The sequence below is a fragment of the Emys orbicularis genome, chromosome 4, assembly GCF_028017835.1.
Source record: "Emys orbicularis isolate rEmyOrb1 chromosome 4, rEmyOrb1.hap1, whole genome shotgun sequence".
NCBI classification, from domain to species: Eukaryota; Metazoa; Chordata; order Testudines; family Emydidae; genus Emys; species Emys orbicularis.
In genome coordinates, this window is record NC_088686.1 from 64,238,255 (window position 1) to 64,258,291 (window position 20,037).

General features: G+C 45.4%; 1 protein-coding gene across 1 annotated transcript in view; it reads left to right on the forward strand.

Moving 5' to 3' along the window:
- The first annotated feature begins 43 nt into the window (after window positions 1-43).
- Window positions 44-20,037, forward strand: part of LOC135877749 (cytosolic phospholipase A2 beta-like) — a 37,992-nt gene continuing 17,998 nt past the window's right edge. The window contains exons 1-9 of the mRNA XM_065403302.1: window positions 44-64; window positions 1,300-1,372; window positions 9,262-9,398; window positions 9,876-10,007; window positions 15,748-15,871; window positions 16,339-16,466; window positions 16,601-16,711; window positions 18,040-18,077; window positions 19,071-19,206. Of these exons, the coding sequence (XP_065259374.1) occupies window positions 44-64; window positions 1,300-1,372; window positions 9,262-9,398; window positions 9,876-10,007; window positions 15,748-15,871; window positions 16,339-16,466; window positions 16,601-16,711; window positions 18,040-18,077; window positions 19,071-19,206 (900 nt within the window). The remainder of the gene's footprint in view (window positions 65-1,299; window positions 1,373-9,261; window positions 9,399-9,875; window positions 10,008-15,747; window positions 15,872-16,338; window positions 16,467-16,600; window positions 16,712-18,039; window positions 18,078-19,070; window positions 19,207-20,037) is intronic.

Genomic DNA, 20,037 nt, shown 5'->3' on the forward strand with positions numbered 1-20,037 from the left:
ATTGTTTAATTTCTCCAGTGTGGACAAGTTCTGAGAGTAGACGATGGCCCATATTGTGCTGGAGGTGTCGTTAGTTTTAAAACCTCGTATTAGGATGTTAATGAAATCCCACCAGAAATACTGGTTGTACAATCCAGCATTCAGATGTTAATAAGTCTTTGCATGTGAAGATGTGTAAGTCAAACTCTTGTGATTGGCTCAGAGGAACAGTTGGGAAGCCAATTTCCTTGTTTGTTAGGCCTTGTCCACATGGGGAAATTGACTGGCATAGCTATTGTTGAGTGAACTATTCCCAAAGTAGAATGATGATTATTCTGGAATAAAAATACTTTTATTTGGGAATTAGAGGGTCCACACAGGAGAGTTATTCTTTTATAGCTGTATTATTTCAGAATAGCTATGCTGGTCAATTTCCCCTATGTAGGTTAGGCCTTTGAAAGCAAGTTCTTTATGAATAAACACTACAGTAACTACACACCTAGATTAAGGATTAAACACCCTATCTGGAAGGGGAAAAGTTTAGCTACTAATGCATCCAAGGACCCAGCTATTCTGTTAGTGTGTGCAAATGTGATTTTTCATAGCGCAGTCAGTTGTGGGCACACTGAATTGAGGCCATCTTGAGACTTGGTGAAAAATGGGTCCTACTGCCTAGATCCCTGGACAGTGCTCTGATATCACAGGGTGATGCAGTGCTAGAAACCTATAAGGTGCCCAGATATCATGGTGGGGTACAGTATAAGTATCTAGATAGAGCTCGTTCAAGCAGCCACATGCTGCCAGGGTTGGTGTTATGTAATGCTCAGTTTTGGCGCAACTTGGGTCAGTGATGCACTGCTGCCAGCAGATCTGCAGCGTAACCATGCTCGACAGCCATCAATGCACTCAGGAAGTCTGAAGATGAGGCAGCATTGATTTGACTGTAAATGTTATGCCTGGCTGTAAATGTTGTCAGAGGCTGAGACTATGGATCCTCCCAGCTCATACCTTCATCCATCCAAGACGTACCCAATAGCCTGTGATACATTCCCTGGCATAACTTGTTGCTATTAAATTAGATCAAGGTTCCTTCATTCTAAATTTACCTGGGGGCGGAGAGGAAAACTTTTAAAGACCAGTCTTCAGGGGATAACGGTGATGGTGGTAGTCATGCAATGTATCCTTCCACTATGAACAATAGTTGCTAGTAGAAGAATAAGAGAAAACCATAAATAGAAAGGCCTTTTTCTGTCCTATTTTGAATATATTTAATGTTGTGTTATTTTATGCTGATGAAACTCGTGTTTGGTTTCTCTGCAGATCAAAACCTCTCCCAACTGCCTGCTCTCTGTGAGAGTCATACGAGCCAGGAACATCACCTCGAAAGACCTCTGTGAGTTGTGTTCTTCCGTCAGTACTCCCCAGGGCTCACTGACTGTGAGCAATATATGTGAGAAGCAAATGCAGTGTAATTAAAGAGGTTGCACCTGGATTATTACTGGGGGGGCCTGAAGTACCTGCAGATGTGAGGACATAGTCTTTCAGGGAGTTAGTGGGACAGAAGACTCCCAACTATGGGTCCTTTTGATTGTCCCTTGCAGTCAGTCATTGCAGTCTGTTAATCTGCTTGGGACAGTTTGTTTATGGTTTTCACATGTGGATAAATCAACTCATAGACTGGAGTTTCACCAGCCAGACTGTGTGAAATGCAAATGTTCCACATGCTTTAAAAAGATGATATAAGGTACAACAGACACTCAGAATCTCTATTTCAATTTCCATCAGATGCGTCTGACGAAGTGGGTATTCACCCATGAAAGCTTATGCTCCAATACGTCTGTTAGTCTATAAGGTGCCACAGGACTCTTTGTTGCTTTTTACAGATCCAGACTAACACGGCTACCCCTCTGATACTCAGAATCTCTAGTGTCTCAGGGCAAGATAGAGAATTCTGGGCAGCCTAAGCCCCTCTGTGTTCTGGGGTCTCTGCAGTCTCCAGATTCTCAGCCACACAAAATTATATTGATTCTCCCTTGATAAGAAAAGCAATCTGCTGGGCCAGTCCTAAATATGTGCTGAGTATGCAGCCAAAATGGGTCTCTTTTGTGAAAGCCCCTCTTAATTAGCATTCCCTCCCTACATATTCCCCCTCTCAATGGCCTACTGTGGCCCCCTTTGAAAGATGTTGTGACATTATGCCCCATATTCTTTATAGAAATATTGTTATGATATAAATATGGCAACCCTAAGATATGTTTTATGCAAGATGGGTCATGTGAGATATCATTGGAAAGGTTATGATTTCCTGAATGTGAGTATCCAATTTGTATGCATGTTATCCGTTCTGTATCTGAAGCTAGAAATATTGACTATGTAATAGTTACAACTGTGTTTTCACCTGGGAAACACCCACCAGACAGTATGCAAACAGCCTGGATGGGCCATTTGGAAGGAAACTAGGACTTTAGATACTAATTTCCCTCCTTCCTGAGCAGTTTCCTGGGATGCTGCTTTCACACTGTAGGGTCATGTGATCATGTCACTTTGTACAGGATTCCATCCTGAAATGCTGGTACTTTTCCACGGGAAGGGGGTGGGGATCAAACTAGGAAACAACGGATTCCTGCCATATGCAAATCCTATTTAAGGCTGGGGAGTGAGTTAATCAGGGCTCTTCTCCACTGCCTCCCTGCCCAAGAAGGAAGACTGCTGAAAACACCTGAAGAAACAAAGGATCTTAAGTGGGGGGGAGGGCAGGGGCTGACCCCAGGCAAGAAAGGTCAGCCTGCAAAAGGAATCTCTACAGATTTATGCTGCAAGCAGTGCAGTTTACCTTCAAGAAACTTTGAAACCTCCTTGAAACAATATTTAGGGTGAGAAATTATGATTTGTAGCCAGTATTTCTTAGTGCAGTGGTCTCCAACCTTTTTACACCCAAGATCACTTTTTGAATCTAAGGGCAACCCAGGATCTACTCTGCCCCTTCCCCAAAGCCCTGTCCCACTCACTCCATCCCCCCCCCTCCGTTGCTCGCTCTCCCCCATCCTCATTCGCTTTCACCGGGCTGGGATAGGGAGCTGGGGTTCGGAAGGGGATGCGGGCTCTAGGCTGGAGCCTGACCCTGCCAGCAGGTAGGGGATCTTGGGGGACAACTACTGCACTGGTGGGGTGCAAAATAAACTTCATTAAGAAAATGTAAAAACAGGGAAAATTCAATAGTGAGGGGTATGGGGTTTGTTAAGGTAGACAATTGGGGAGGGGTTTCTTTTAGTAAATAGGATAGGGGGTTTCAATAGTGGGGTACAATACAGTTGGTAACCAATTAACACTGAAGTATAAATGTAACAGGTAGCTAACAGTTTCTATGTAAAGGGTGTGTCACAGCAGCATATAACCAACTAACAGTTATGGGTAAAATGTGTTAAATAACCAACAACTCTAGGTAAAAATATGTCACAGTGGTGTAAATGTAAAATGTGAGGTGTGTTAGAAAGGAAAAGGGTAACCAATGGGGGTTTATGCTAGAACTGGAAGTCCTGGCACCGTCAGGGAACTATGATGCGATTGGAATAACAGAGACTTGGTGGGATAACTCACATGACTGGAGTACTATCATGGATGGATATAAACTGTTCAGGAAGGACAGGCAGGGCAGAAAAGGTGGGGGAGTTGCGTTGTATGTGAGAGAGGAGTATGACTGCTCAGATCTCCGGTATGAAACTGCAGAAAAACCTGAGTGTCTCTGGATAAAGTTGAGAAGTGTGAGCAACAAGGGTGATGTCGTGGTCGGAGTCTGCTATAGATCACCAGACCAGGGGGATGAGGTGGACGAGGCTTTCTTCTGGCAACTAGCAGAAGTTGCTAGATCGCAGGCCCTGGTTCTCATGGGAGACTTTAATCACCCTGATATCTGCTGGGAGAGCAATACAGCGGTGCACAGACAATCCAGGAAGTTTTTGGAAAGTGTAGGGGACAATTTCCTGGTGCAAGTGCTGGAGGAACCAACTAGGGGCAGAGCTTTTCTTGACCTGCTGCTCACAAACAGGGAAGAATTAGTAGGGGAAGCAAAAGTGGATGGGAACCTGGGAGGCAGTGACCATGAGATGGTCGAGTTCAGGATCCTGACACAAGGAAGAAAGGAGAGCAGCAGAATACGGACCCTGGACTTCAGAAAAGCAGACTTTGACTCCCTCAGGGAACAGATGGGCAGGATCCCCTGGGAGAATAACATGAAGGGCAAAGTGGTCCAGGAGAACTGGCTGTATTTTAAAGAATCCTTATTGTGGTTGCAGGAACAAACCATCCCGATGTGTAGAAAGAATAGTAAATATGGCAGGCGACCAGCTTGGCTAAACAGTGAAATCCTTGCTGATCTTAAACGCAAAAAAGAAGCTTACAAGAAGTGGAAGATTGGACAAATGACCAGGGAGGGGTATAAAAATATTGCTCAGGCATGCAGGAGTGAAATCAGGAAGGCCAAATCACACTTGGAGTTGCAGCTAGCAAGAGATGTTAAGAGTAACAAGAAGGGTTTCTTCAGGTATGTTAGCAACAAGAAGAAAGTCAAGGAAAGTGTGGGACCCTTACTGAATGAGGGAGGCAACCTAGTGACTGAGGATGTGGAAAAAGCTAATGTACTCAATGATTTTTTTGCCTCTGTCTTCACAAACAAGGTCAGCTCCCAGACTGCTGCACTGGGCAGCACAATATGGGGAGAAGGTGACCAGCCCTCGGTGGAGAAAGAAGTGGTTCAGGACTATTTAGAAAAACTGGACGTGCACAAGTCCATGGGGCCGGATGCGCTGCATCCGAGGGTGCTAAAGGAGTTGGCGGATGAGATTGCAGAGCCATTAGCCATTATTTTTGAAAACTCATGGCGATCAGGGGAGGTCCCGGATGACTGGAAAAAGGCTAATGTAGTGCCCATCTTTAAAAAAGGGAAGAAGGAGGATCCGGGGAACTACAGGCCAGTCAGCCTCACCTCAGTCCCTGGAAAAATCATGGAGCAGTCCTCAAGGAATCAATTATGAAACACTTAGAGGAGAGGAAAGTGATCAGGAACAGTCAGCATGGATTCACCAAGGGGAAGTCGTGCCTGACTAACCTAATTGCCTTCTATGATGAGATAACTGGCTCTGTGGATGAGGGGAAAGCAGTGGATGTGTTATTCCTTGACTTTAGCAAAGCTTTTGATACGGTCTCCCACAGTATTCTTGCTGCCAAGTTAAAGAAGTATGGGCTGGATGAATGGACTGTAAGGTGGATAGAAAGCTGGCTAGATCGTCGGGCTCAACGGGTAGTGATCAATGGCTCCATGTCTAGTTGGCAGCCAGTTTCAAGCGGAGTGCCCCAAGGGTCGGTCCTGGGGCCGGTTTTGTTTAATATCTTTATTAATGATCTGGAGGATGGTGTGGATTGCACTCTCAGCAAGTTTGCCGATGACACTAAACTAGGAGGCGTGGTAGATACACTAGAGGGTAGGGATCGGATACAGAGGGACCTAGACAAATTAGAGGATTGGGCCAAAAGAAACCTGATGAGGTTCAACAAGGACAAGTGCAGAGTCCTGCACTTAGGACGGAAGAATCCCATGCACTGCTACAGACTAGGGACCGAATGGCTAGGTAGCAGTTCTGCAGAAAAGGACCTAGGGGTCACAGTGGACGAGAAGCTGGATATGAGTCAACAGTGTGCTCTTGTTGCCAAGAAGGCTAACGGCATTTTGGGCTGTATAAGTAGGGGCATTGCCAGCAGATCGAGGGACGTGATCGTTCCCCTTTATTCGACATTGGTGAGGCCTCATCTGGAGTACTGTGTCCAGTTTTGGGCCCCACACTACAAGAAGGATGTGGAAAAATTGGAAAGAGTCCAGCGGAGGGCAACAAAAATGATTAGGGGTCTGGAGCGTATGACTTATGAGGAGAGGCTGAGGGAACTGGGATTGTTTAGTCTCCAGAAGAGAAGAATGAGGGGGGATTTGATAGCAGCCTTCAACTACCTGAAGGGGGGTTCCAAAGAGGATGGAGCTCGGCTGTTCTCAGTGGTGGCAGATGACAGAACAAGGAGCAATGGTCTCAAGTTGCAGTGGGGGAGGTCTAGGTTGGATATTAGGAAACAGTATTTCACTAGGAGGGTGGTGAAGCACTGGAATGCTTTACCTAGGGAGGTGGTGGAGTCTCCTTCCTTGGAGGTTTTTAAGGCCCGGCTTGACAAAGCCCTGGCTGGGATGATTTAGTTGGGAATTGGTCCTGCTTTGAGCAGGGGGTTGGACTAGATGACTTCCTGAGGTCCCTTCCAACCCTGATATTTTATGATTCTATGACTTTAGTAATACAATTGAGGTTTGGCAGCAGTAGGAGCGGGGTGAGCAGGTGGGGGAAGGGATTAAAAGAGAGAGAGAGAGAGAGAAAGGCAGTGGTAGAGGAATGAGGTTGGGGGATGGGGGAAGAGGAGCACGTGGTGGAGTGGAGACCAAAGGCAGAGGCGCTGCGGAGGGAGATTTAAACTCAGGGAGACACAGAGAGCAGACAGGCTGTAAGTTTAAACAGCAGAGAGACTGCAACGAGTGACTGGGGAGCTCGGGGGGAGACACGGGCAAGCTCGGGGGGGGGGGGGGGTAGCGGGAAGACAGACTTAACCACAATTATACAGAACACAGCAAAATCTTATCTATGATCTAGCTTAACCAAGACTACACAAATTAGCAAGTAACAGAACACAATGCAACAATTTTTTAAACCTAACTTACAGAGCACAATACAAACAATTCTTTAAACCTAACTTAACCACAGCTATGCAAAATGAAATTACAACTTATCTGGACTAAGAACCTGATTCTAATAGGTGCACCTTACACTCCCTGCCACTTCTTTGATCGGGAGGGGGAGCAGTTCCAGAGGGCAGAGTGGTGTGTGCCCAGGGTACAACCCGCGGGGGTGGGAGGTGGGGTTAACTAGTGGTGGCCGCAGCAGTGGGGTGGCTGCAAGCCGGCAGCCCAGGATACAGTCCAGGAAGGCACAGCCTAGCAGCGGCACAGGCTTATTTCTAGCAGCAAAGGCGCTGCGGAGCCAGAAACAGATTACAGATACAGACCAAGGAGTTAGCTTGAGTCTGTCTGCTGGGGAAACAAGGCCAGCAGCTAGGACAGGGGGAGTTTGCAAGAGGGAGTTCTTACCATTCCCCAGGACAGCAGCAAGCACAGAGACAGGAACGGCAGTAGCATCGGAGGATGGAGAGAGGACTCAATTCGCTTACAATAATCAGGAGATCTCCAGGCACAAATTCGTTGTTCGTGGGAGGGGAGTTTAAAAACGGGGGTACGCTCAAAAACAAACGAGAGCGGGGAGAGGCCCCCCAAAGACCCCTAGCTGATCAGACCAGGTGGCAAAGCAAGGACCTTCTCCAAGGTCTGATCAGAAAATGTCCGGCTTTAAAGGCAAACTCAGGCAGTTTCCCACCAGTACTTTTGATTGGCTCCTCTTGATACAGGGGAGGAGAGAAGGCAGGGAAAGGCTGCAGGTAAGCATAGGCATGCCTGGGCATGTTCTGAGCCATAGGTATGACTCATATGCTTAATTAGTTGGCCACTTCAGGTCTTGCATTTCTGGGCAGCGCCCCCCACACCGAGCCTGGGTCTGAACAAAGGAACCAAACAAAGAAGCAAGAAGCCCCCTCCCTAGACAGAGCAATGGCTCCGGTTAGTCTATACAAGCCATTCCTATGAATAGGGCTGTGACTTTAGTTAGCACAATGGCCAGGAGGGGCGGCCACACAGGACAAACAGAAAGGAGAGGGGGAAAAAGGAATGCAGGAGGGGGACAGCTGTAACAGACAGAGCCCAGGGGTTCGCAGTGTGGGAGGGGGCTCTGGGCTGAGCCTGGGGCAAGGGGTTGGGGTGCAGGAGGGGGTGAGGGGTGCAAGCTCTAGGAGGGAGTTTGGGTGCAGGAGGGGGCTCTGGGCTGGGACACAGTGTTGGGGTGCAAGAGAGGGTACAGGGTGCTGGCTCTGAGAGGGGGGTCAGGGCTGGGGCTTGGGGCACTGGAGGGGGTTTGGGGTGCAGAAGAGGGGTTTGGGGTGCTGGCTCTGAGAGGGGGGTCAGGGATGAGGGTTGGGGCACATCAGGTGGCACCCTGGAAGGGGAGTCCAACCCATCACAGATGTACTCTGGGACCCTCTCACCTCCCATTTGCAGAGGTCCTCCATAGTTGATGAGAAATCCTTTTGAATATCCCCAGTAAAGGCAGGCACTCTGACCCCCCTCCTCCAGTTGCTTAACTGTCCTCTCCTGCACTTTCCCCTAAGCTAAAGCATCCTTGTTCTGTCCAGTTAAACCATCCCACTCCAAGATGTGTTATGCGAGTTATGGAAATATGTCTGAGACCCCACACCTCTCACTTCACAAAGCCATGCAGAATATTGGCCCAGTCCTGGCTTCAAGACAGACCTGACACTATGTATCTTTGAGTGGCCTTTTGTGTCTTGGAGTTTTTTCAGATAGAATGTTACAACCAAGTCCCTGAGCAAAAAGGCAGTTGAGTGAGCTTCCACAATGATTCAAATAAGTGTGTGTGGTTAATAAGAATATCTGGATGTATAATAATAATAAAGATTAAAAAATAGCCTAGAGCTTCTGAAGGGAAATAAGTGGCCATTGTGCTCCAGGACATAAGCTAACTTCTAATGGGGCTAGAAAGATACTTTCTGTGTGGGCAGGTTATTTAATAACTGTGCACTGTAGGGTTTTTTGTACCTTCCTCTGAAGCATCAGGTACTAGCCAGTGTCAGAGACAGATATTGGATGGAGCACAGCTCTGTGGTATCATCCATCCATCCATCCATCTCTCTCTCTCCCCTTCTCTAGAATAGACAATTTCTCTTTTCTCCCCAAAGCCTGCTAGGTAATGTCATTCATGTCTGCTTCTAAGGCTACATCTACACAACGGGGGGGGGGGGGGGGTCGATTTAAGATACGCAAATTCAGCTACGTGAATAGCGTAGCTGAATTCGACGTATCGCAGCCGACTTACCCCGCTGTGAGGACGGCGGCAAAATCGACCTCCGCGGCTTCCCGTCGACGGCTCTTACTCCCACCTTCGCTGGTGGAGTAAGAGCGTCGATTCGGGGATCGATTGTCGCATCCTGACGGGACGCGATAAATCGATCCCCGAGAGGTCGATTTCTACCCGCCGATTCAGGCGGGTAGTGTAGACCAGGCCTAAGACTGTAACAAGTTTTAAGTATTTGATATAAAATACTGGCATGTCATTTCTTTTTCTTTTGCAGTCACTGTATCTGATTGCTACGTGAGCCTGTGGCTGCCAACAGCTTCAAATAAAAAGGTCAAGACCAAAACCATCAAGAAAACTGATGATCCTGTCTGGAATGAGACCTTTTACTTCAGGATCCAGAATGAGGTCAAGGTAGTTAAGACAATGAGAATTCATCCTTATGAAGAGTCCAGAGGCTTCACTTTAAATCCTGCTGATCAAACAGAGTAGACAAATTAGGGAAATGCTCTTGAGACCGAATTCCAAAGAGCTGATTGTGCAGAGTAAAACAGAGATTAGGTGATTTATTTGAGACAATCTTGGTTATGGAGAAGCTGAAATCATTGGTCCTTGAATTGGGTGACAGCAAAGGCTCTCCAGAGAGGTACCATTTTCCCCATCACAGGATACAATAGATGATTGAAAAGACACTGACTGAATCATTATGCACCAGTTTCTTGGAATTTAGTTAATGACTGAGTTCCACATTGCTAGGCTCATGAAGGAATGCACTGCCTTCTTTGTTCTTCTCTTCTCTCAGCTGAAAGATAATGTAACAAAGTTTACCTAATTTTTTGTCTCTTTTAACGAGGGTATAGAATTCTTACACATCTTCCCTTCTGCTTCCAGAATATCCTAGAATTGACAGTCTATGATGACGATTCACTCACCAAAGATGACGCACAATTCACTGTTATGTTTGATGTTGCTAAAGTCAGGCCTGGAGAGGTAGCCTATGAGATATTCTCTTTGAAATCAGAGGTAAGAACTGAAATTTTAGGAGAGCTGATCCTGATGTTGCTGTCTCATCTGCTTCTCGTACTGACCTGGCTTTGGCTTTACATGAGCTGATACCCCTGTCCTGTTTCATTAAATGTTTGTTAGCAATGGCAGCAAAAATCTCTTTTCATAGATTCAGAAAAAAACATTTATTCTCTGTTATGCCATCATCTTTGTGAGAGGCTAAAAAATGTTGACAACTTGTTATCATTTAGGCCTGTCCAAAGTGCTATTTATCTTATGTGGTCCAAATCAATAGCTTTCTACCCTTTGACTTAATTTTACTCTCCCCATGCTCAGATGCTTCCCTAAAAATGTGAAAAATTGGTGAAAAAACCTGAGGAAAACTCATACATTTCCTAAATGACACAATTATTTCAGGGGGATGGGGGGTTTGTTTTGCCAGGTTCTGTGGGTTTCCTTTCATTTGATTCTCATTTTCATTGGCCAGCAATAAAGGGAAGCATAATCTGATAACATCCCTGATAGTCCATCAAGGGTCTGGTCGAAGAGATTTGTCCAGAAAGTAAAGCTAGGATAGTTCTGGTCTGAATGGGTTGATACCACAGATGCTTATTGTTCCTTTTTCTTTTCAGAAACAGGAGTCTCTGGAAGTAGAATTCAAGATGGAGAAAATGTGAGTAAAAAGTCCAAAGTTGTAGGCCCTTGAGTGGTATGTGTAGACTGGTAAGGTGCTAATAACAAATTCACAACAAGGATCAACGTGAATGTAATACTGGAAATGTATCAACCTCCTCCTCCATTTAAAAACAAAAGAAGAGGAGAGTTGAGATTACAATTTTACTGCTTAACTTTGTTTTATTTTTACCTCATTATCCCATCACACGTTGACTCCATTTATCTGTTTTGTACACCTATTGCAGGTGTTTCTAGTGGACAGGGGTCTGTTCTCAGTCCAGTGCTATTCAGTATTTTTATCAATGATCTAGGTGAAAACAGAAAATTATTGCTGATAAGATTTGCAGAGGACACAAAAATAGGTTGAATGGTAAATAACATCGGGATAAGTCAGTTTATAGAAACCAATTTGCATTGCATGGTAAGGTGGACTCTTTTGAACAAGATGTATTTTAATACAGGCAGAGGCAAGGTCTAGAGTAAAGAATGCAGGTCACACTTAGAAGATGAGAGAGGGTATCCTGGATTGCAGTGGCACTGAAAAAGATTTAGGAGTAATGGTCGATAACTACCATGAGCTCCCAGTGCGATGTTGTAGCTAAGAGGGCATATGAGGTATTTGGATGTATAAAATAAGGAGAATATCAAGTAAGGAGGTGGTGGTATGCATTAGTGAGACCACTGGTGGAATAATGCGTCCAGTTCTGGTGACCACATTGCAAAGAGAATGTTGAAAAATTGGAAATGGTTTAGAAAACAGCTACAAGAATGATTAGAAAAGAATGGAATGAAAAAGAATGAAAAACATGCCTTAGGATAAGAGACTTTAAGAACTATTTAGTTTTATCTATGAGAAAGTTAAGAGGTGACATAAGCATCTTCTGCAAGTACCTACATAAGGAAGAGATCTCTGATAATATATGGCTCTATAATCTAGCAGAAAAAATCATAACGAGAAAGCTGAAGCTAGACAAATTCAGACTAGAAATAAGATACATTTTTTTGACAATGAGAGTAACTGACCATTGGAACAATTTCTCCATCATGCAGTCTTTAAATTCAGATTGTATGTTTTCCCCAAAGATATGCTATAACTCAAACAGAAGTTATAGGCTTGCTGCAGGAATCATTAGGTGAAATTCTATGACCTTTGTTATGTAGGAGGTCAGACTAGATCATTATAATGATCCCTTCTGGCCTAAAAATCTATGTAAACACTTATGCCTGTGCTTACTTTACTGTGAAATCAAAGTGTCTGAGATTTCCTTCCCCAGACCTAAAGAAGAACTGTGTAGCTCAAAAGCTTGTGTGTGTCACCAACAGAAGTTAGTCCAATAAAAGCTATTACCTCACCCACCTTGTCTCTCTCAAATCCTGGGACCAACACAGCAAACTTACTTTATTACAACTGCCATGAGTAGTCCCATTGATTTCAGTGGTCTCACTGACTTTACTACTGAGTGTAGTCCCATTGATTTACTCACAGTAATAAATAAACACATGCATAAGTGTTCGCAGGATTGAGGCCTTAGACTGTAAGCTCTCTGGGGCAAAGATTGTCTTTTATTATTGCTTGTCTGTATAGTGCCTAGCACAATGGGATCCTGATCCTTGTTCAGGATTCCTAGATGACCATGATGTAAATAATCTGGAGTAGTCAGACGGGATATTTCCTCCCACTTTAAAGCATTGCATAATTTGTATTTATAGTGGTTTTTGCTTCTCTTATGGATCATGTGCTGGCTTCCACTACAGTTAATCACAAATCAGGTTGATCTGAGGCAAAGACATTTGTGGCTTCCATAGCACTTGGTTTCAAGTGGGGATGGTTCACTATAGCCCATCTGACCCTAGGCCTGAGTGCCGCAGGAGAACACGAGAACCCTGGGGTGGGCTCCACCTGCTCCCATGAGGTTGGAGTGAGCCCAGGGCCGGCGCTTCCATTTAGGCGGTCACCTAGGGCACCAGGATTTGGGGGGGCGGCAATTCGGCGGTGGGGGGTCCTTCCGCGCTCCGGGTCTTCGGCGGCAATTCTGCCGTGGGTCCTTCACTTGCTCCAGGACCCGCCGCCGAAGTGCCCCGAAGACTGGGAGCGCGGAAGGACCCCCCCGCCGCAGAATTGCCGACGATGACCGGGAGCGCGGAAGGACCCCCGCTTAGGGTGCCAAAAACCCTGGCGCCGCTCCTGAGTGAGCCTGTATGTTGCATTGAGTGTAGGTTGTTAGGCTGCCAACTGGTGAGATATGGCAGAACAGTTGAGGCAACCAGTCCAATGCCAAAGCTGCTCAGATGAATACCTCTCCCACCATATCATGCTACAGGCAGGATATGAATCTAGATGGACCAGGACCAATGTTCCCTGTAAGCTGCACACATGTGCAGCCGTGTGGTAATCTTGTATATGTCGCACAGGTCAGAAACCATGCAACTCATGTCTCCTCTGTGTGGCCCAGAAGGGATGTGGTATGGCCCCTTAAGAACCCGCTCCGCTCACCCCCAGGACAGGGTGTGTGCAGTCCCACCTCCCCGCTGCAGAGTGGTGGAAGTGCTCCTGGTCTCCATGCTCCCCTGGCCAGAAGGAGGTGGCGGTGCTGGGATGCCCCTTGTGCAGGAGCTCAGTGAGGGGCCTGGCTGGGCTCTGTGGTGCCAGCTCAGGGCAGTGGCAGCTCTGGAGGTGTGGCCTGATGCGGCCAAGGCATTGTCCCCCATTCTCCTTGCCTGGCAATTGGTTTCCAGTGCTGCAGTGGTTGCTGCTGTTGAGAGGCAACAGGGGAGGAAGTTGTGGCCAGGTGCCTTCCTGGGATTGCCCATCTGGGGGGCCTCAAAACCTCGGCCTGGGACAGGTGCAGTCTGACACATCCCATAACCCGCACAGGCCCCTGGCTGGGCTACTGCTGCTGCAGAGTGGATGGCTGCAGGGACTAGTGTGTGATACTGGGGAGTAGCCACCCTGGGGCAGTGTCCCCTGTACAACCCCCTCCCCTACCACATATGTGCACACACACCTCTACATCCCCCTACCCCATGCACACACAATCACCTTACACATCCCTACACCTCTGGTGCGCACACAATGACCTCATCTGTCTTTCTGTCTCTCACACATACCCCTTGCACACTCCTCCTCACACCCTGCACACAATCCTCACTTAAATAAAAATGTAAGCTTACCCAAGGACAAAAATGTGCTCAATGTAGTCTGTAGCCCCTGTAGTATACATACACTAAATACATAAAAAAAATAGAGGGAACATTGACCTGGGCACCAGTCTAGGTGGTCTGCTCTGTTATGGACTGTCTTTATCCCAAGAGGAAGTTTTAAACTTCAGTTGTTAGTTTTTGTGTTAGGTTTTTTTTTATTTTTGGTTTCTCAATGTGATAGCAGCTGTGTATCTCTATTGTCTAACTTTGTAAAGTTTTGCTTAATCTGCTTAGTGAATGCCCATATTTCTGTTCCATATGTTAGGGCTCTCAGAATACATTAGTGTTTTGCATTAATTTTTAAGCAGGGAAGCCATTTGTTCTTAACTGTACACTGACAAGTGCTCATTTAAAAAAATTCCTTCAACTCAATAAAATTGGTTTGATTTTTTGGTTCTGTTTTTTCAGTCCTGGTCCTCCTGAGAAGCTCATTACAAACGGTGTCCTAGTAGTAAGTTTAAATTTGACTTTTCCTTTGTTCCTTCCCTATGTGTCTTCCCTTCATTTGTTTCTTTTTCCTTGTGCCAGAAAATCCTTTTTTGTACTTTATACAGAGGAAATAAGTCAAAATGATAAGTAGTAGCATGGGTTTAAAAGAAAGAAAGAAATGAAGTAGGGATTCCTGTCTGGTGTGTTTTCAGCATTGCATTCTCCATGCACAAATAAATATTCCAAAACATGCATGACATCCTGGCAAGTTGATGGGAAAACTATCATTGACTTAAATGAGTTTAGGATTTTGTCCCATATATGGTTTGTAAAGGCAGCAGTGACCCAGATCAGCAGGGTTTCCTAGACAGTGTTTCTTTCTAGATCTGCTAGAAAGTCTTCACCATGAGAGCCTTTATTCTGTTTACTTTGGGTCATGTATAGCATCACAAGGATAGGGAGGGTGCAAATATTTTTTCTTGCCCTCTTCAAAGGCCAGCCACAATGTGGCTGAGGCATGTAGGTACTGTGCATTGGCATTAGCCTTAAGTGGGGGTGGAGTGAAGGCGAGGCTGTTTCCTGTAGCAACCTGCATGGAACTTGGAGGGAGGAGCACAGGTTGCAGGAGGGAAGAATTTGGAGGAGGCACCTGGGAGTCTCTTGGCATGCACGTGGTTGGAATGCTAGCTGCAGTTGCAGCCTCTCTTAATAAACAGCCAAGTTAGTTTTACAAGCTTGGAGTCTCTCATGTTATTACTCAGCAGGTGTTACATGAAACACTGCCAATCCTCCTGGGCCATGCCTCCCAACAGTCTTGGATTTCGCAGGGATCTCACTTTGACCCTCAAAGCCCCTCTTGCTTGAAGGCCACTTTGCCCCAATCCCTCCATTTGATGGCATGTGACATGGTGCACTGGCTCACAGCACCAGTCAGGGTTGGCCCGTTTGCCTCTCCGTGTCCATCTACGAGAGGTGGATGGGCCAAACCTGAGTGGCACTGTGTCCCACTTTCGCTACTTTGAACTGCTGAAAGGTATGCCCTTGGCTGGCCCAGTGCCTAGGGAGCACAAACTGCACCCTACCAAGTAGTGGAAGAACTGCTGGCAGCGTACACTCCTGAGGAACCTCTCCTTACAACTGCCAATCCCGGGTTGTCTTTTGAAGTAATGTTTTATCCCTTTCCCCTTCATTTCCTGAATAAGGAGTAAGACTTCTGGCCATAAATTTTCCAGCCATGCTGTCTGAATGTGCTTTTGTTAATGATTTAGTATAAGTTGTCCCTGAAATGTCCCAAGGAGCTACAGTAGCATTAACAATGCATTAGAGATCAATTGGAATAAATTATAGGGAAGATAGTTGAAGTAACCTCGATCAGGAACAGTGGGAAGCTGACATACATGCTCTGATTATGATACAAACTGCACAAGAACCCATCAGCTGTCCATGTCTCCAGTCTTCACCCCCATTAGTAGATTTCTTTATCATCCATTCTTTCACTGATTGTCACTCACAGTCGCGTGAAGTTTGCTGCTTAGAAGTTCAGGTGGACAAGGAGGAGAATAAAAAGTATTTGAAAGGTGAGTCCATTTCCTGGCTAGGGTAGCAGGCAACAAAATCTACCCTTTTAGTAACCTGCTATTTCCAGCTGCAGACACATTAAATCGCAGTGAGGACTGTTTCTAAATAGCCCTTTGAATGACAATAAAATATGGTGCAATGAAAGTCTCTGAGCTGCCTTTCTCAGCCTCGATCCTCTTTCAATTTTAACTGTTAACTTTAAGGAAAAGGGATAGAGTTACCAAGGTGGCACATGCTTTCATGGGTGGGAAAAAGTGGGAGGGGATCCCCCCAAGTCAACGGTGGGAAGGCCAATATATCTCAAATTTCCTTTTGTTGAATGAGAATACCGGCTACTGGCCATTTTTGGTTGGCTGCTGAAGGGTTGTGTGAAAGATGTAAACTGCACAGAAGGAAGTGTGCCACCTTTGTTGGTTGTTGTACTCCAGAGTCAGTCATGTTCCCTGTATAAATCTATTTTCTCTAGAGAATAAAAATGTTGTGCTTACGGTGGATGCATCATATGAAGGAACACAGAAAACCACTACGGACTCGGATACTTTCCGCTTTCACTGCATAAAGAGTTGGGAGCCAATACTAAAAGCCAGGCTGCAGGTAATATCCTCTCTTCGTTATCATTTGTTACAACTCTCCCACCCATTTACAGTGGATCAGAGCTGCTTATTTGTTCAACAGATTTGAAATGTTTCCTGCCTCCAGATAAAACAGTTAAGTTCCCCTTCCCCCAGTGTGTTTCAGATACAGAAGAGAATAAAGACAATTCAGATGACCCCTTAACAATACCCTTGACATTACTTGCTGTGGGACAGAAAGTGAAAGTAGGCCTTCCTGTAGAAAAGGTGAGTGCGTCGTCATTTACATTGACTTTTGCTGAAGGGAGGAAAGATAAAGGTCCGTTGACTGAATAAAGGAAAATAACTGTTAAGCATTATAGCAATTGGTAATCTGTTTAATTTATCAATAAACTAGTGGGGTGGACAGGAAGCTGGGATAAAACTAGCAGGTTATTGAGGCTTCATAGATTCTGTGCTGTCTTGGAGAGTTCACCGTCTTTAGAGTAGTGACGTTTTATTGGTCTGAGCACTGTTGGGACATCCCTTTATGAAGATGATGAATATGGGTGGGTGTGCCCAAAACGAAGTTTCCTGAACAGCAGGAGTAGCAGTGCTCTCCGGCCAGCTGGATATTTTTTAATCTTAATCTAAAAATGTTTGGCTGATTGACATTTGTGGACATCATCCCTGGAGCTGGCTAGCTGACTGCTCCTCCAGTTCTAATAGACCAGGCAGCGCTAGAGGAGCGCCACTCCAACCATCTCCTCTTACTCAGGGCCGGCGCAACCCATTAGGCGACTCAGGCCATCGCCTAGGGCGCTACAATTTGGGGAGCGGCGACCGCGGCGGTATTTCGGCGGCAGGACCTTCCGCTGCCTCTGTGGGGGGCGGCATTTCGGGGTGGGACCTTCCGCCGCCTAGGGTGTCAGAAAAGCTGGCGGCGCTCCTGCTCTTACTCTGCCAGCGGGGACTGTGCTTCCTCTTCCAAACCTCATGGCAGGCTTGGGGTGAGGCTAAGGAGTGAAGAAATTAATCCCTCAGGAGCCGTTCTCCCAGGGAGAAGGGAAAATGAAAATCTTTCTGAATCCCTCTGGATCCCCCCATCCCTAGAAGTCTCAGTGTTCCCCTCTTCAGCAGGCCCTGACTTCTCCTTTCTTACCTTTAGCAGCCTTTTGGTGGGACCTAGTGATTTATATCTCTTCTCCCTCTGCCTGGTCTTCAGTGGACTGACTGGCCCCCTTCCTCCAACATTTGTCTTGGTGTGAGGGGAAGCCTGGTACTGCTGCTCAGGCTGGCGTGCTGCTCCACCACTCCATTTGGGCATCCACAGGGAGGCGGGTGGCCTATCCCACTCATTCGGCAGTGGAACCAGAAACAATGCTGTCAATTCCACTGCTGCTGAAACTTTAGGCTGCCTAGAACATCTGTTGGGGGCAATAGGCTTATTTACTCCCCTTCTCCTTCCCAAGGATAACAGAGGAGGAGGGTGGGAAGCCATTCATCTCAGAAGACATGGAGATGGGGAGTGAAAAACCGTCCCTCTCACTAAACCACCATTGTTCATTTATTGAAATCTTACCCGTCTTTTTAATATTGTAATTCTTTGCTTTTAGGGTACAAAGTTGGAGCTGCAGGTCCAAGTAAATGATTGGTAAGAAATCCTCTTTCTCCATAATGTTCTTATGGCTTCTTGGGGCAGCTAATTCTAAAGCACTTGAGAGGAGAGGCAATTCTTGACTTAATCCTAAGTAACACACACAAGTCAGTTCAATAAGTCACTATAGTAGAGCCACTGGAAGAGGGACCACAATATAGTAAACATCCTTGGGGAAAATCATAACATAAATGAACACCATGACATTAAGTGAGAAAGGAGAATTTGAAAACTATGAGGAACCTAGTTGCAAAGGCCCTAAAGTGAATGAGAAAATTAAAATCCTTAGTCTCAGCATGGAGCCTTCTTAAACATACCACAGCAGAGTCAGAGAAGCAGGAAAGCACTAGAAAAAACGGATAGCATTTAAAAAGCAAGGTTCAAGAGGTTATTCAAGGCAAATAGCTATCTTCCAAAAAAAAGAAATCCAGCCCAAGTGGAACCAATAGAAAGGAGCACTAACTAGGGAAAGTAAAATGTTAGGATGCATGAAGAACAGAAAATACAGAGCATAGTATATTACAATACCATCAATCAATCATGCAGCCTCGCATGGAATCCTGTGTTTGGTTCCGGTCACCATATCTCAGAAAAGATGCATAGCAGATATAGCAGGGGTGCCGGTGTCAAAGCTAATTAGAGGCATGAAGAGATTTCTCTCCAGCTTAGCTATCTTTCAATGACTGAAATACCAGATATGCTTGGAGAATAAGCTTGTTGTCAGGCTGGTCCTGCCAGATATGTGCTGAAATTCCATTCATCTCACTGGACTTTCTAGTGAAAAACATAGAAAGGTTTTCAAGACAATGCAAAAGCGTGAAGAGGCTAATGTCAATTGTTTGCTCTGAGGCTGTGGGACTGGTTTGTGTGTCTGTAAATCTGAATGGTGAATCATGATTCTTTATAGAACTTAGTTGCTGAAAATGTATGTTTAAATTTTAATAAGCTGATCTGGGCCTGTGTGATTACATATCATTATGTATGTTCCAGCCCAGAAAGTCTAGATGTGCGTTTAGGGTACAATCTGTGTGAAGAGGAGCAAGATTTCTTGCAGAAAAGGAAGAAGGTGGTTGCTAGTGCCTTGAAAAAGGTTCTTCAGCTGAGGAGAGATCTGCATGAGCATGAGGTTTGTGAGTCAGTCAGTCCTGTGACTGGGGTGAGGTTATGGGAGAGGAAAATATATTTCAGATATGGTGAGTCTGAATCTGTGCGGTTCCCAGTGAATTTCATCTTCAGCCTTTCTATGTTGCAGGCAAATCCATTGATTTTAATGGAGCTGAAACAGAACCCCAAAGTGCCGTATTTAAAAATGATTAAGGATCTTGGAATTATGCACACTAAGTAGTGTTTAAAAATGCTGCCTTGTATGTCCAGCTTTAATATTAGAGCTGGCCGAAAATGGGAAGTGTAGTCCAGCCAGGGACCCTGGTCCATAGAGGAGAATGGGGGCATGAGGCCCCAGAAATTCAACTCCCATAAGACGTCCTGCCTGCACTTCTGAATTGAAATTTTTCTGGTTTTGATTTTTCACAAAAAATTCTTGTTATTCCACAGTATCTGCTTTGCTGCTAAGAACCAGGATGAATTTTGAATTTAACACTTCCCTTTCTAGATGTGTTTTTGTTAGAGTTAAGTAAATAATTAATAAAGAATAATTTCATTTGATGAATGTATTGTTTCTCTCCCTCCTCCGCACCTCTTGCTCTTACCTCACTAAGCAGACCATGACTTCCTTGAATTCTTTCATTATTAGATCTTTTAAAAATTTTCTTGATGCTAAGGGACAAATTCTTATCTGGTATAAATCATCACAGTGCCACTGATAATGGGTGAGGAGAAGGAGGAGACTTTGCATGTTTATTCAAAATTTTAAACTTTTTTAGGGTTCAGTTGAGACTAATGGAACCCACATACCTTTTGAGGTTCACTCCTCACTAACATCAATGAATAAGATGAC